The following is a 17,088-nucleotide window of genomic DNA, read 5'->3' as shown; positions in this document are numbered from 1 at the left end:
TCACATCCCCCCCCACAAAAAAACCACCCTCCACGGAATTCCTCATCTCCACCACCAGAATTTGGGAATTCCGGGCAGGAGGGATTGGGGGGAGGCCAAAAGAGCAGGAAAATCCCCCGGAATTCTGAATCCGCTTAAAGCCGGGGCTCCTCATTCCCAAACCCCTCCAGCGGGGGAAAAAATTCCCCAAAAAATTCCCAAAAAAATTTGAGATCAAGGGCTAAAATTGAAAGTTTTTTTCCTGATTTAAAGGGAAAAAAATATCCCCAAATTCCTCATTTCTGCAGGAAAATCTCTGTTCCCAAAAAAAGCGGATTTCAGGAATGTCAGCGGGCGCTGATTCCCGGCACTCCGGGGGGGTTGGAAGGATTTGGGATTTTGGGAATATTTTGGAAAGGGTCCGAAGCTGCTGATTCCCACCGAGGGCTGGGCTCCGGGAATTCCAGCCCCAAAATAGGGGATTTTCCAGGCTTTTTCCCCCAAAATTTGGAAGGGTAGGGCAGGAAAGGAAAATTGGGATGGAATTGGAGGAAAAGCTGGGAATGACCCCAAGAGGAAAAAAAAAAAAAAAAAGGGAATTTGGGAGAAAAAGGGGAAATTTGGGCTGAGTTTGGAGGGACAGGAATGGTGGAAGGAAAGCAGGGATGTGAAAAAGTGGGAATTTGGGGCAAAATGTGAAAAAAAAAAAGTGAAATTGGGATGAATTTTGAGGGCCGGGAGTGATGGGAGGAAAATTGGGATGAGTCTAAAAATCGGGAATTCGGGACAAACCCGGCCCTGACGCTTTTGCTGTCGATTTCACGGAGCCCAGCCCTTCCCAGCAGGAATTTTGGGGGAAAATCCTCCAAAAAAACCCTCCTGGAACAGCAGGAAAAGCAGATTTAGGGAAGGGAAGGCGGCAGAGGGAATTCCCTGGAATTCTGCCAATCCAGGGCAAAAAAATCCCCGGGAATGACAAAAAAAAAACCACAAAAAAGCTCAAAAAAAGCTACCTCAGGTGTGATTACCTCAGCTATGGAATATTCTGATTTTTTTGGGGGGGTTGTTTTCACTTTGTTTTGGGTTTTTTCGGGGGCTTTTCGCTGATATTTTATATAAGAGGTGCTAACGGGGAAGATTTTATTTTTTTAATGAAAAAGAGAAAAAAAAAAGAGAAATTTTTTTTTTTTTTTGGAATTTTTTTGTTTTTAATGGAAGAATCCGGGCGTTCTGGTGAGAACGTCGGGAATTCCGGACCTAGTGGAAAAGATGGCAGCAGCTTCCTTAGCTTTGATATTTTTTATGGAATTTTTGTGCCCTTTCCCAGCCAGCTGAGGAATTTCTGAGGACTCTCAGGCATCGTCACTCTCAAAAAAAACCACAAAAAAATCCGGGGAAAAATTCCAAATTTGGTTTTCCCAGCTGGGAAAAACTTGAATTTTTTCCTTTTTTGATTTAAAAAAAAATTAAATTTTTTATTATTTCTGGCAATTTCAAGGGGTAAAATCCAACCCCGAAGCCGGCACTGGCTGAAAGGATTTTCCCAATCAGATCCAGCCAAATCCATGGAATTTTTTGGGAATTTTTCCACTCCTGGGCAGCGTTTTCTATGCAAAGTGGGGTTAAAAAAAGGGTTTTTTGTGCTGGTTTTATTTTTCACACTCTCGGAAGCCATAAAGAGATTTTTTTCTATATTTGATAGAAAATTCCTAAAGATCCCAGAATCCCAAGGCGATCCCAACTTTCCTGGAATTCCAGGGGGGTGGATCCATCTTCTCCACTATGGTGCTGTGAAATTTAAAATAAAAAAATGTAAAAAAACCACAAAAACCACAAAAAAACCTTTATTTTAAAAGAGATTTTTTTTTTGCCTCCGTTTTACCGAGGGAAAAAAAAAAAAAAAAAATAAATGAATAAAAAAAGAAAATGAATTAACGACTCTAATTAACAAAAGGAAAAATCGATTTTTAAAAAAAAGGGAAAATAATTTTAAAAAAAGGAAAAATAATTTTTAAAAGGAAAAAAAATAATATAGAAAAAAAGGAAAAAAAAGTAATTTTAAAAAAGAAACATTTATTTAAAAAAAGGAAAAACTAATTTTTAAAAAAAAGGGAAAAAAAATGCTTAAAAATATTAAAAATAACTTTAAAAAATGGAGGAGGAGGAGGGAGAGAAATTAATTAATGAATTCCTTCATTAAGTGGGAGCTGATTTTTATTCCCTACAAACGCACAGGGAGGAGGGAGAGGAGAATTCCCGACCCGAGCACGGCCAGGGATCGGCCTCTCCCTGCTCCAAAACCTTCACAGGGTGATTGTTCCTGGTAAAATCCTTTTTTTTTGGGTAAAATCCCTTTTTTTGGGGGGGGAGAAATGCCAATTTTTTTGGTAAAACCCCTTTTTTCTTGACGAAATCCATTTTTTTTCTTGCTGAAATCCCAATTTTCCTTTTTGTTTTCTTTTGGTACAATCCCGTTTTTTTCCCATTGTTTTGGCCCTGCAGGAAAATCCAATTTTCGGATGAAACACTCGACAAAAAATATCCCAAAATGATCCAACCGAGCCAATTTTGGTGCTGTTTCCCCCAATCCCATCACCCCACGACTCCTCCCCATCCCGAATATTTGGGATTGGGGAATGTGGGATCCCCCCTTTGGAGGGGAGGAGCGCTGAGTTTTATTCCCAAAAAATTTGGGGTGAAAGGAGCCGGGTTTGGGTTCGGCAGCTCCCGTCCCTCGGGGGCGTTTTCCCGATTTTCCCGATTTTCCCTGGAATTTTTTTGTCAGGGAAAGGCGGTTTGGAATACTTGAAACTCCCGGCAAATCCCGGCTTCGGGGATCCCAAAATTTCCCAGCCCAGCGCTAAAAACCAGGAACAGCCATTCCCACATCCCATCCCTGGGATTTCTGACCTAAAATCCCAAAATTTCAGGGAATCTTTGGTGCTTTTCTCGCATTTTTTCCCATTCCCGGCGCCGTCGGCGCTGTCGGAATTCCCAGAGGGAAATTTCATTTATGTCCAAGAGATTCGTGGGAAGGAAGAGACCTCGGAGCATCTCCTGCTTTTCTCTGGAAAAAGCTGGAAAATTGGGAAAAGCGGGAAAATAGGAATGAGATGGATCCGGACTGGAATGGAAAAATGAGGAAAAATTCCCTAAAAAACAGCAGGAAAATGGGAATGAGGTGGATCTGGCTTGGAATGGAAAAATGAGGAAAAATTCCCCAAAAACCAGCAGGAAAATGAGAATCAGGTGGATCCGGACAGGAATGGAAAAACAGGAAAAATTCCCCAAAAAGGAAAATGGGAATGAGACGGATCAAGCTTGGAATGGAAAAATGAGGAAAAATTCCCCAAAAACCAGCAGGAAAATGGGAATGAGACGGATCCAGTTTGGAATGGAAAAATGAGGAAAAATTCCCCAAAAAGGAAAATGGGAATGAGACGGATCAAGCTTGGAATGGAAAAATGAGGAAAAATTCCCAGTCCCACAGGACTCCTCCATCTGCTCCCTCTGTTCCAAGAAATCCAGGGAAAAGCGGAATTCCGGGAAAAGCTTGTTTGGATTTTTCCCCACGTTTTCTGGCGGATGAGATTCCGGAACCATCCCGAGGCTTTTCCCTCCTGGAATTTTTCCTGGTTTTGGTTTTTTGGGTTTTTTTTTGGGAAGCGTTTCCAGCCGGGATCACACACCTGGAACTACCTCAGAGCCGCAGGGACCTTCCCCGCTGGAGGAGGAATTTTGGGAAGGCTCTGGAACATTCCAGAAGGGCGGCAAGGTGGGAGAATTCCCAAAAATCCCCTGGAAAATTCTCCGGCACCTGCTGCATCCCGGCTCTTTATCCACGGGCCGGAATTCCCAGGTTTTTCTGCGGGACAGGAATCCCCAGGAGCTCTTGGAGCCAAAATCATGGAATGAGACGGAGGGAAAAAGAAAAAATAAATCATGGGATGAGCCGGGCTGGGATGTTCTGCTGGAATCTGGGAATGCTCTGATGGATCCAAGGGGGCATGGGAAGCTCTCCTGGACTGCGAGGATTCTGGGATGGTCCAGGAGGATTTCTGGGATGGATTCCTGGATCCCAGCATTGGGATGGGTTTTGGGATCCCGGGAATGGGATGAATTCCTGGATCCCAGCTTTGGGATGGATTTTTGGGATCCCATCCCATCCCATTGGGATGGTTTTGGGGATCCCAGGAATGGGATGAATTTTTGGGATCCCAGGAATGGGATGGATTCCTGGATCCCAGCATTGGGATGGGTTTTGGGATCTTGGGAATGGGATGGATTCCTGGACCCTGGGAATGGGATGGATTTTTGGGATCGCATCCCATCCCATCCCATTGGGATGGTTTTTGGGATCCCAGGAATGGGATGAATTTTTGGGATCCCGGGAATGGGATGGATTCCCGGATCCCGGCATTGGGATGGTTTTTGGGATCCTGAGAATGGGATGAATTCCTGGACCCTGGGAATGGGATGGACTCCTGGATACCGCATTGGGATGGTTTTTGGGATCCCGGGAATGGGATGATTTTTGGGGCAGGGAATTTTCAGGGCAGGAAGAGCTGATCCCGAGCAGGGAACGTCTCCTCTCCCACGGCTGATCCCGGGAAATCCACGGGATCGACCGGAACCAGGGCAGGAATTCATCCTCAGGAATCCGCGATCAACCCCAAATTCCATCGCCTCCTTGGATGCACGTCCAGCTCCCGCTTGGGATGGAGAATTCCGTGGAATTCCAGGAGGAAATCCAACCTTGACCTGTGCCAGAGGCGCCTCTCGGGGTGAATTAAATCCCGGGAAATCCACGGGATCCGCCGGAACCAGGGCGGGAACTCATCCTCAGGATCCCATCGGCTCCTTGGCTTCACTTGGGATGGAGAATTCCACGGGATTCCAGGAGGAAACTCGGCCTTAATGCACGACCCCGCTGCTCCAGATTTGGGATCAGGGAGATCCCGGGAAACGGGAGGGGAGCGGGAGATGATCCCGAGAGTCCGGAACGCGCAGCGCCCGCGGAGCTGGGAATGACATCGGGAATGATTCCGGGAATGATCCCAGGAACGACTCCAAGAATGATCCCAGGAATGATCCCGAACGATTTTGGGAATGATTTTGGGAATGATCCCGGGAATGATTCCTGGAATGATCCTGGAACAATCCCAGGAATGATCCCAGGGATGATCTTGGAACAACCCCAGGAATGATCCCAAAAATAATCCCAGGAATGATCCAGGAACGGTCCCAAAAATGATCCCGGGAACGATCCCAGCAATGATCCTGAAAATGATCCCAGGGATGATCCCAGGAATGATCCCGGGAAAGATCCTGGGGCAACCCCGGGAACAATCCCAAAAATGATCCCGGGGATGATTCCAGGAATGATCCCGGAAATGATCCAGGAACAATCCCAGGAATGATCCCAAAAATGATCCCAGGGATGATCCCAGGAATGATCCCAGGAACGATCCTGAAAATTATCCCAGGAATGATCCCAGGGATGATCCTGGAACAACCCTGGGAATGATCCCAGGAACAATCCTGAAAATGATTCCAGGAACAATCCTGAACAACCGCAGAATGATCCCGGGAATGATCCAGGAACAATCCTGGGAATGATCCAAGAACGATCCCAAAAATGATCCCAGGAATGACCTCAGGAACAATCCCAGGAATGATCCTGAACAACCCCAGGAATGATCCCAGGGTCGATCCTGGAACAACTCCAGGGATGATCCCAGGAATGATCTTGAGAATGATCCCAGGAATGATCCAAGGAACGATCCCAGGAACGATCCCGAAAATGATCCCAGAATGACCTCGGAAACAATCCCAGGAATGATCCTGAACAACCCTGGGAATGATCCCAGGAACGATCCCAAAAAATGATCCCAGGAACGATCCAGGAATGATCCCGGGAACGATCCAGGAATGATCCAGGAACGATCTCAGAAAATGATCCCAGGAACGATCCTGGGAATGATCCTGGGAATGATCCCAGGGATGACTTTGGAACAACATCGGGAACGATCCTGAAAATGATCCCAGAATGATCCCAGAATGATCCCAAAAATGATCCCAGGAATGACCTCGGGAACAACCCCAGGAACGATCCTGGAACAACCCCAGGGATGATCCCAGGAATGATCTTGAGAATGATCCCAGGAATGATCCAAGGAACGATCCTGGAACAATCCCAAAAATGATCCCAGGAACGATCCTGAAAAATGATCCCAGGAACGATCCCAAAAAATGATCCTAGGGATGATCCCAGGAATAACCCAGGAACGATCCCGAAAATGATCCCAGAATGACCTCGGGAACGATCCCAGGAATGATCCTGAATAACCCTGGGAATGATCCCAAAAAATGATCCCAAAAAATGATCCCGGGAACGATCCAGGAATGATCCAGGAACGATCCCAAAAAATGATCCCAGGTACAATCCTGGAAAAATCCCGGGAATGATCCCAGGAATGATCCAGGAATGATCCAAGAACAATCCCGAAAATGATCCCGGGAATGATCCTAGAAAAATCCTGGGAATGATCCCAGGAACGATCCCAGGGATGATCCTGGGAATGATCCAGGAACAATCCCAAAAATGATCCCAGGAACGATCCTGGAAAAATCCTGGGAATGATCCCAGGAACGATCCCAAAAAATTATCCCAGGAACGATCCCGAAAAATGATCCCAGAATGATCCCAGGAATGATCCCGGGAACGATCCAGGAAAAATCCCGAAAATGATCCCAGGAACGATCCAGGAAAAATCCCAGGAACGATCCCAGGAATCCTCATCCCCACCCAATCCCGATTTTTTTATCTACCTCTTAGCCATAGGTGACTCTAGGTAGGGGCGACTCCCCGGGCGTAGTTTTAGGGAAAGAAGAAAAATTAAATTTAAAAAAAAAAAAAATTTAAAAAAGTTAAAAAGGAAAAGAAAAAAAAAAGTTTTAAAAGAAGTAAAGAAAATTAAAATAGAAAAAAAAATTACACTTTTTCCAAAGAAAACGTTCTTTAAAAAAAAAATAGGATTTAAAAAAAAAAAAAAAAAAGATTTAAAAAAATAGGATTTATGGGATTGCTTTCCATTGAGGAAAGTGATTTTTGAGTCCTTGGAAGCTCCAGACCTCACCAGCCCCAGCAGATTTGGGCTGTGACTGATTTTATTTTTTTTTTTTATTTTTATTTTTATTTTTAGGTTTTTTTCTTATTTTTAATTTTTATTCTTTTAATTTTATTCTTATTTTTAATACTCAATTTTCCTCCTTTTTTTTTTTGGTTTTCCTTGGATTTTTCCTCCTTCCCTCTCACCCCTCCGGCCTCCCTGCAGGGCTGGGGGAATCCACGTTGATAATTCGATTTTTTTTCTATTTTTCCATTGGTTTGGGGTTTTTTTTTTTTGGGTGGTGATGGCAGCAGGTGGGGAGGGGGGATGGAGCTGAATTTCGGGAGCATCCGAATGTGCTGCTTTCCCCAGGAAATTTCGGCTCTTTAGGTAAAAATTGTGATTTCTGAGATGTTGTTTTGCCTCTTTTTTGAGTTGTTTTCACCTTTTTTTTGGCCACAAATCGCTTTGTTTCCGCTGTTTCGCTGTGAAAAAATAAAAGAGCAAAAACAGAGAAAGAAGCAAAAAAAAAAATATATATAAAATTTTCCAAGTGTTTGTGTGGATTTGTGGGATTGGGGAGGGGGAAAAAGGAGAAAATTGAGGAATTAGGGGAAAATGAGGAGGGAAGAAAAAAAAAGGGGAAAATTGAAATAAAGGAAAATGGAGGGGAAATTGGGAAAGAAACGGGAAAAATGGGAAAATTAAAGGGGAAATGGGGAGGAAGACAAAATAAAGGGAAGAGAGGAAGAAATGGGAGGGAAAAAATAAAAGGAGAAATTGCAAAAAAGGAATTGAGGGGGAAATAAAGAAAAAATAGAGGGGAAAGAGGAATAAGAGGTGATAAAGGGAAAAGGGGAAATAAACGGGGAAAATCGGGGAATAGAGGGGGAAATGGAAGGGAAATAGAGGATAAAACTCTGAAAAGTGGGAAATAGAAGGGAAAAAATGAGGGGGAAGCAAAAAGAAAAGGGGGAAGAGAGGATAAATAGGAAAATAAATAAGAACTAGAGGAGAAAAATTAATAAAGAGAGGAAAATGGAAGGGAAATAGAGAAATTAAAGGGGAAACAGAGAGCAGAGGAAAAATAAATGGGGAAACGTTAAAGGAGAAACCAAATTAAATAAATAAAGAGAAATTGAGAGGGGGAGGAAAAGGGAAATAGAAGGAAAATAGGGAAGTAAAATAGGGAAATAAGGGGAAATAGAGTGGGGAAAAGGAGAAATAAAAGGGGAACAGAGAAAGAAAGGGGGAATAGAGGAAAAACATGCGAATAAGTGGAAAATAAATAAAGTGGGAAATAGAGGAAAACGGAGAAAGAAAGGGGGAGAAATAAGGGGAAAACGCCAGAGGAATAAAGACAGAAATAAGTTTAAAATCCAAACATGAGTAAAAAATACAAAAATAAAGGTGGAAATCAGAGCGGCGGCGCTGGAGGCTGGCCCAGCGGGTGGAAGGGCGGCGGTACCGGGATTCCAGGAGGTTTTGAGGGCCGGGAATGTTTCGGGATTCCTGAAATTCCCGAAATTCCCGGGCAGGAGGAGCCCGGGACTATTTCCCGCGGGCGGAGGGATAGGGAGGGCGCGCGGCGCCTCCCGGTACACCCAGCGGTCCCATGGTGTAATGGTTAGCACTCTGGACTTTGAATCCAGCGATCCGAGTTCAAATCTCGGTGGGACCTCGTGCTTCTTTTTGCCTGCCGCCGCCGCCGCCCCGGGGCCGAGGAGGGGACAGGAAAGGAGCGGAGGAGGGTGAGAGGTGGCGGGGGCCGCACCGGGAGCACCGGGGCCGCACCGGAGCCCGCCGCGCTCCATTTTGTCCGTGGGCGCCCGCGCTTCACGGCGCAGGCGCGGGAGAAAGGCGGCTGATGGAAGCCGGAGGGCACTCTCCGTGTTCCACAGCTGATTGGCTGAGCAGGATGTCACTCTGGCAATCCTGTATTTCTATTGGCTGGCTGAGCGCTTCGCCCCGCCTTCCACCTGCGAGGCCCGGAGCCCTCCGGGGAGAATCGCCGTCTCTGTTTTCCAACGCTGATTGGCTGTTCGGTCTGTCACCCTCACAAGCTCCGATTTTTACTGGCTGAGAGCGCTCTTTGCACCGCCTACTCCTTCCGGAATCCGTACCTCCCGAGGGGGTTTCGTGCGCTCCGTTTTCCATCGCTGACTGGCTATATCTAGTGTCACTCTCCCAATATCGCGTTTCTATTGGCTGCGACCTTCCTTTGTACCGCCTCCCACTTCACCAATCCCCCAGGAGCCGGTTCGCGCCCTCCGTTCTCCATCGTTGATTGGCTGACCGGATGTCACTCTGCCAATCCCGCGTTTCTATTGGCTGGGAGCGCACTTTGGCCCGCCTCCCCGTCAGCCGCCCGGGGCCCTCATGGCGGGACCCCTCATGGCGGGTTCGAGCCCTCACAACGCTGCGCGGCCCCTGCGGCCGTGCCCTGAGGCGCTGTGGGGCCGGCATTGTCCCGAATCCCCTCAGAGGCGGCTTAGCCGGCTCTGACGCACGTTCCCAGCCTTTTAACATCGATTAACCGGTCAATCCCCTCCGGCCTCGGCCTGGTTATCGCCCCGGATTAGGGGCAGCTCAGGCCCCGGTGGAGCCGATTGCCTCAGGGCCAAGAATATACTATTATTTTTATTTTTTAAATCTAAATAGCCTGAATTTCTCTTGGAGCTGTGTCCAGGAGAAAAAGCAGCACCTTTGGGTGCGCCCCAAATTAATTACGGAGCATCTCACATTCACCTCCATCACCCCCCATAAAAACCTCACCAAATCCATCAAAAAATAGGATTCTGCCCCAAAAAAACCCCAGCAGAACCATCAAAAACCCCACCGAAAAGCAGGATTCAGCCCCACTGTGCACCCAAGTTTTAAAGCCAAAAAAAATATAATTATTGGAGCATTAAAATAATAACATCAGTCGCAAGCCAGCTCTTAGGACTGTGAGGTCTGCAGCTAAATAAAATAGAATTTTAAAAAAGGCAAATAAAATCCACTTTAGAGCAAAAATAAAGCCCATCAATTCTATTTTTTGGAGAGTATTTCCTGCAAGAAACAGAGGCCGTGGTGGTGCTGGCGGGTTTATTGAGCGTCTGCGAGAAAGAACAAAAACCACCTCGATTTTGGGCTCTTTTGGGGTTTTTTGGGGGTCAGGGAGTGCGGGGACGGGGCTCCGGCTGCAGGGGGGACTCCCTGCTTGAGGAAAATCCGCTTTTTCTGTCTTCTCCTCTCGTTTTTAGGGTGTCGGGAGCGCCTTTGGCCCGCGGTGAGGCCGGGCAGGGATTTAGGGGCAGGAAAAGTGGTCTGGGTGGGATGCAGAGGGAATTTCTTGGGATTTCCTGGGATTTAGGGGCAGGAAAAGAGCTCCAGGTGGGATCCAGAGGGATTTCCTTGGGATCCAGAGGGATTTCCTTGGGATCCAGAGGGATTTCCTTGGGATTTTGGGGCACTAAAAGTGCTCCAGGTGGGATCCAGAGGGATTTCTTGGGATCCAGAGGCAGGAAAAGCACTCCAGGTTAGATCCAGAGGGATTTCCTGGGATCCAGAGGGATTTCCTTGGGATCCAGAGGGATTTCCTTGGGATCCAGGGGCAGTAAAAGAGCTCCAGGTGGGATCCAGAGGGATTTCCTTGGGATCCAGAGGGATTTCCTGGGATTTAGGGGCACGAAAACGCTCCAGGTGGGATCCAGAGGGATTTCCTTGGGATTTTGGGGCACTAAAAGCGCTCCAGGTGGGATCCAGAGGGAATTTCCTGGGATCCAGAGGGATTTCCTTGGGATCCAGAGGGATTTCCTGGGATCCAGAGGGATTTCCTTGGGATTTAACCGGGCTGGGAGAAGAGGAGGAGTGGGACAGGGCCGGGGAGAGCGCCCCGAGGGACTCGGAAATTCCAATCGTTGCTACTTCTCTTTTGGGGTTTATGGAAATTGGGGCGGTTTGGGGAGAGTTTTGCCCGAAATTAAACGGGAGAGAAAAAAAAAAAAAAAAAATAATCCTGGGAATGGGTTTTAAAAAAAGCAAAACAGCTCCGAACAGCAAACCTACCCCGGCGAACTCGGGAGCTGCCTGTGCCTCGGGGTTTTCCTGTCATTAAATTTACCCCTAAAAACCCCAAAAGGGAGCAGCAGGACGCATGCCCTGCGGGCTCGGGGATGGCTCCAGGTGACCCCTCGCTGATTTCCCGGGGGTTTTCCAGGTGACCCCTCGCTGATTTCCCGGGGGTTTTCCAGGTGACCCCTCGCTGATTTCCCGGGGTTTTCCAGGTGACCCCTCGCTGATTTCCCGGGAGTTTTCGAGGTGACCCCTCGCTGATTTCCCGGGGGTTTTCCAGAGGGGCAGGGACCTGGAGGAGGCGCTGGTGGCGTCTCCATCCCTGCCCGCCCACCCCAGCTGGAACCCCCGGGGAAAGGAGCTCTGGGATTTTGGGATAAAGGGCAAAGCCGAGCTCGGAGCTCGCTGTTTCCCCATCCCCCGCTGCTGAAATTGCAGAAGTTTTGCTTTTTTTGCTCGTGGGAACCCAAACCTCAGCCGCGGCGCCCCGGCGGCAGCGGGGGTGGGACTTTGGGGTTGGTTTTGGTTGGTTTTTTTTTTTCTTTCTTCACGCTTTTTTTAATTTCTTCTTTTTGTCGCCCTTCAGCGCGCTAGGGTTCGGTTCCGGGCTGCCCGAGGTCGGGCCGGGGTCAGCTGATGGTGCAGCCGCCCTTCTCCTTGAAGGGGTTCTTGTCCTCGGGCACGCCCTTGAGCAGCGGGTCCTCGCCCGCCATGGACTCGATGTACTCCTTGATCTCCTTGCCCGTCTTGGACACCTGCCCGGGGCGAGACGCGCACAGTGCGGGGGGAACGGCGCCGGGGATGCGAACCGGGGATCGGGATGGGGATCTGAACGGGGGAATGTGAACCGGGGATCGGGATGGGGATCTGAATCGGGGAATGTGAACCGGGGATCGGGATGGGGATCTGAATGGGGATGTGAACCGGGGATCGGGATGGGGATCTGAACTGGGGATGTGAACCGGGGATCGGGATGGGGATCTGAACTGGGGGATGTGAACCGGGGATCGGGATGGGGATCTGAACTGGGGATGCGAACCGGGGATCGGGATGGGGATCTGAACTGGGGGAATGCGGGATGGGGATCGGAATGGGGATCTGAATGGGGGGATGTGGAACCGGGATCGGAATGGGGATCTGAACCGGGGATCGGGATGGGGATCTGAACTGGGGATGCGAACCAGGGGATCAGAAGGGATGGGGATGGGGATCTGAACTGGGGTGTGCGAACCGGGGATCGGGATGGGGATCTGAACGGGGGGATGGGGACGAAGGGGGATCGGGATGATGGGGATCTGAACTGGGGATGCGAACCGGGGATCGGGATGGGGATCTGAACCGGGGATCGGGATGGGGATCTGAATGGGGGATGCGAACCGGGGATCGGGATGGGGATCTGAATGGGGATGTGAACCGGGGATCGGGATGGGGATCTGAATGGGGGATGTGAACCGGGGATCGGGATGGGGATCTGAATGGGGGGATGTGAACCGGGGATTTGAACTGGGGATCGGAGTGGGGGATCTGAATGAGGGATCTGAACTCGGGATCTGCACCGGGGATCTGAACTGGGGATCTGAATGGGGGATCTGAACTGGGGATCTGAATGGGGGATCTGAACTGGGGATCTGAACCGGGGAATGCCTGCCAGGGGATCTGAACCGGGGATCCGAACCGGGGATCAGAATGGGGATCTGAACTGGGGATCTGAACTGGGGATGCGAACCAGGGGATCAGAATGGGGATCTGAACTGGGGATCTGAACCGGGGATCGGAATGGGGGATCTGAACGGGGGATCTGAACTCAGGATCTGCATCAGGGATCTGAACTGGGGATCTGAATGGGGGATCTGAACTGGGGATCTGAACTGGGGATCTGAATGGGGGATCTGAACTGGGGATCCGAACCGGAGATCCGAACCGCGGATCTGAATGGGGGATCTGAACCGGGGAATGCCTGCCAGGGGATCCACACTGGGGATCCAACCCTGGGGATCTGAACAAGAGGATCTGCCCTGGGGATCCGCACCAGGGGATCTGAACCGGGGGATCTAGACCGGGGATCCAACCCCGGGGATGCACACCGGGGATCCAACCCTGGGGATCTGCACTGGGGATCTGCACCAGGGATCTGAACTGGGACCAGCCCAGGGCTGGGGCAGGGGAGTGGGACACGGACCTGGCATGGGGCGTCCCTAAACCACCCCTGGGGCATCCCGAAACCGTCCCTGGGGTGTGCCAGAAATCCCAAAACCGCCCCTGCAGTGTGCCACAGCATCCCAAATAACCCCTGGGCTGTCCCAGAGCATCCCAGAGCTTTAGGGGCAGCATGGGTTCTCTAGGGGCAGCATGGGTGCTCCTGCCCAGCTTTGGGGGCAGCGTGGGTGCTCCTGCCCGGCCTTGGGCTGGATTTCAGGCCCTGGGGTTCTTTCCCTCCCCCCTGAGGAAGCACAGCCCGCCCCGGGCGGCCGTGCTGCCCTGGCTGCAGTGAGGAACTCACCATCTGCCTCTCGTTCTTCACCTCCTTCTTCAGCTGGTCCAGCTCCATCTTGAGCAGCTCCTTCTCGGTCATGTCCTGAGCCATGGTGCGCTGGAACTGAGGCGCAGCCGGTTATCGGGGTGATTGCTGGGTGGGATTGTGACCCCCCCGGTGTCCCTGAGCAGTGCCCGGCGGCGCCTTCCCGCCTTCCCTGAGGGACTCAGGAACGCATTTCAGCTTTCCTTTCCTCCAGCTTGGTACAGCGCGGCTCCTCCATCAGCCCGAACTCCCCTGGAAGTTCTGGGACCGTGGAGGTTGGGAAAACCCAACCCTTTTCCCCAAAAAACCCCCGTGGCACGCGTGCCCCTGCTCCTCTCCGTGCCCACACATCCCTGAGGAGCTCCCAAACCCGGGCGGGAGCAATTCCTGCTCCCCAAATAGCCCTGGAGGGGCACAGGGACTCACCTGGGGGCCGGGGGCCGCCCCTGTGTGCGCCGGGGCCGCTCAGAGCCCCATGGAGGGACAGGAGGGACAGGAGGGGACAGGACAGGAGGAGAGGAGAGGCAGCTCTGCGGCGCGGGGCCGGCGGCAGATGTCTTTGCCGCTAAGCTGATAATGGACTCAGGAGCCTAAGCCGGTCAGGTGTTGGGAATTAGCCCCAAAGCCCGGCCTGAGGGGGCCGGGGGGGCGGCGGGGATGGCAGGGGTCCGGCCGGGACGCGTGGGGACAGCCCAGACCCTGCCCGGGGAGCGGCCGCGCCCTGCCCGGAAAGGTGCGAGTGACACGGGAGTGACACGGGAGTGACACGGGAGTGACACGGGAGTGACCACTGAGAGTGACACGGGAGTGACCACTGAGAGTGACCCCGGGAGTGACACAGGAGTGACACGGGAGTGACCACTGAGAGTGACCCCGGGAGTGACACGGGAACGGGAGTGACACGGGAGTGACACGGGAGTGACCACTGAGAGTGACCCGGGAGTGACCACTGAGAGTGATGGCTGAGAGTGACCCCTGGGTATGACACAGGAGTGACCGCTGAGAGTGACCCCGGGAGTGACCACTGAGAGTGACCCCGGGAGTGACACGGGAGTGACCACTGAGAGTGACCCCGGGAGTGACATGGGAATGACCACTGAGAGTGACACGGGAGAGACCACTGAGAGTGATGGCTGAGAGTGACCCCTGGGTATGACACAGGAGTGACCGCTGAGAGTGACCCCGGGAGTGACCACTGAGAGTGACCCCAGGAGTGACCCTGGCAGTGACCTCTGGGAGTGACACGGGAGTGACCGCTGAGAGTGATGGCTGAGAGTGACCCCTGGGAATGACCCCTGGGAGTGACCCCAGCAGTGACCCCTGGGAGTGACCACTGAGAATGACCCCTGGGAATGACCCCGAGACTGACCTCTGAGAGTGACCCCTGGGAGTGACCATTGAGAGTGACCCTGGGAGTGAACCCTGGGAGTGACCACGGGAATGACCCCTGGAAGTGACCACTGAGAATGACCCCTGGGAGTGACCCCAGCAGTGACCCCGGGAGTGACCCTGGGACTGACCCCTGGGAGTGACCCCTGGAGTGGCCACTGGGAGTGACCACAGGAGTGACCTCTGGGAGTGACCCCTGGGAATGACCCCGGGAATGACCCCAGGACTGACCCGGGCACTGACCCCGGCACTGACCCTGGGGTGCCGGCGGTTCCCCCGGTTTGTTCGGGGCCCGGTGCCGGTGCCGTGAGGAGCAGGAGCGCAGGAAATCCATCGCTTCCCTCGGGCCGGGCTCAGGAAGGGCCGGGCCCGGGGCTGGGGCAGCGCCTGGGGCGGAGCAGGAGCGGAGCCCGGGGCTTTCCGAGCGGGAATTTCCTGCGGGGATGGGAAACGCGCCTGGCCAAGGACGCGCTGTCCCCTGCCGGGGGACGGGCCGGGCACGGCGGGGCTCACCGGGGCTCACCGGGGCTCACCGGGGCTCACCGGGGCTAACCAGGGCTCACCGGGGCTCACTGGGGCTCACTGGGGCTCACCGGGGCTCACTGGGGCTAACCAGGGCTCACCGGGCACTGCGGGGCTCACCGGGGCTCACTGGGGCTAACCAGGGCTCACTGGGGCTCACCGGGGCACACCGGGCACCGCGGGGCTCACCGGGGCTCACTGGGCACTGCGGGGCTCACCGGGGCTCACTGGGGCTAACCAGGGCTCACCGGGGCTCACCGGGGCTCACCGGGCACCGCAGGGCTCACCGGGGCTCACCGGGGCTCACCGGGCTCACTGGGGCTCACCGGGGCTCACCGGGGCTCACCGGGCACCGCAGGGCTCACCGGGGCTCACCGGGGCTCACCGGGGCTCACTGGGCTCACCGGGGCTCACCGGGGCTCACCGGGCACCGGGGCTCACCGGGGCTCACCGGGGCTCACCGGGGCTCACCGGGGCTAACCAGGGCTCACTGGGGCTCACCGGGCACCGCGGGGCTCACCGGGGCTCACCGGGGCTCACCGGGCTAACCAGGGCTCACTGGGGCTCACCGGGGCTAACCAGGGCTCACTGGGGCTCACCGGGCACCGCGGGGCTCACCGGGGCTCACCGGGGCTCACTGGGGCTCAACGGGGCTCACCGGGGCTAACCAGGGCTCACTGGGGCTCACCGGGGCTAACCAGGGCTCACTGGGGCTCACCGGGCACCGCGGGGCTCACCGGGGCTCACCGGGGCTCACTGGGGCTCACCGGGGCTAACCAGGGCTCACTGGGGCTCACCGGGCACCGCGGGGCTCACCGGGGCTCACCGGGGCTCACCGGGGCTAACCAGGGCTCACCGGGCACTGCGGGGCTAACCAGGGCTCACTGGGGCTCACCGGGCACCGCGGGGCTCACCGGGGCTCACCGGGGCTAACCAGGGCTCACCGGGCACTGCGGGGCTCACCGGGCACCGCGGGGCTCACCGGGGCTCACTGGGGCTAACCAGGGCTCACCGGGGCTCACCGGGGCACACCGGGGCACACCGGGCTCACCAGGGGCTCACTGGGGCTCACCGGGGCTCACCGGCACCTCGGGGGGGTGGGCACAGGTGGCAGAGATGGGGTCAGGGTGATTGTAGGGTCGGGATCATTCTGGGGTCTGCATCGTTCTGGGGTCGGGATCATTCTGGGGTCAGGATCCTTTCAGAGTTGGGATCCTTCTGGGGTCTGCATCCTTTTGGGGTCGGGGTGAATTTGGGGTCTACATCCTTCTGGGGTCGGGGTCCTTCTGGGGTCTGGATCCTTTAGGCGTCTGCATCCTTTTGTGGTCTGCATCCTTCTGGGGTCAGGATGACTTTGGGTCTGCATCCTTCTGGGGTGGGGATCCTTGTGGGGTCAGGATCTTTGTGGGGTCGGGATCCTTGTGGGGTGGGGATCCTTTTGTGGTCGGGATCCTTCTGGGGTCAGGATGACGTTGAGTCTGCATCCTTTTGGGGTCGGGATCCTTTTGGGGT

At 53.1% G+C, this 17,088-nt stretch overlaps 1 protein-coding gene and 1 non-coding gene across 2 annotated transcripts; one reads left to right on the top strand and one right to left on the bottom strand.

Moving 5' to 3' along the window:
- The first annotated feature begins 8,700 nt into the window (after positions 1-8,700).
- Positions 8,701-8,772, top strand: TRNAQ-UUG. The gene has a single exon. It is a non-coding gene; the product is annotated as a tRNA-Gln (tRNA).
- A 3,004-nt stretch (positions 8,773-11,776) lies between these two features.
- On the bottom strand, positions 11,777-13,731 carry GNGT2 (G protein subunit gamma transducin 2). Its single transcript, XM_030966444.1, has 2 exons — positions 13,648-13,731; positions 11,777-11,902 (listed from the first exon to the last, which is right to left on the bottom strand). The coding sequence occupies exons 1-2, from the start codon at positions 13,729-13,731 to the stop codon at positions 11,777-11,779; spliced, it is 210 nt and encodes a 69-aa protein (XP_030822304.1).
- Positions 13,732-17,088: the final 3,357 nt, after the last annotated feature.

The sequence above is a fragment of the Camarhynchus parvulus genome, chromosome 27, assembly GCF_901933205.1.
Source record: "Camarhynchus parvulus chromosome 27, STF_HiC, whole genome shotgun sequence".
Lineage (NCBI taxonomy): Eukaryota > Metazoa > Chordata > Aves > Passeriformes > Thraupidae > Camarhynchus > Camarhynchus parvulus.
This window is presented reverse-complemented; position numbering and strand designations above follow the sequence as displayed.

Excerpts from the sequence above, each read along its gene's own strand:
- GNGT2 (XM_030966444.1), bottom strand. The coding sequence starts at position 13,731 with ATGGCTCAGGACATGACCGAGAAGGAGCTGCTCAAGATGGAGCTGGAC. Across the intron at positions 11,903-13,647 it reads TGAAGAACGAGAGGCAGATG|GTGTCCAAGACGGGCAAGGA; the intron begins GTGAGTTCCTCA and ends CGCCCCGGGCAG.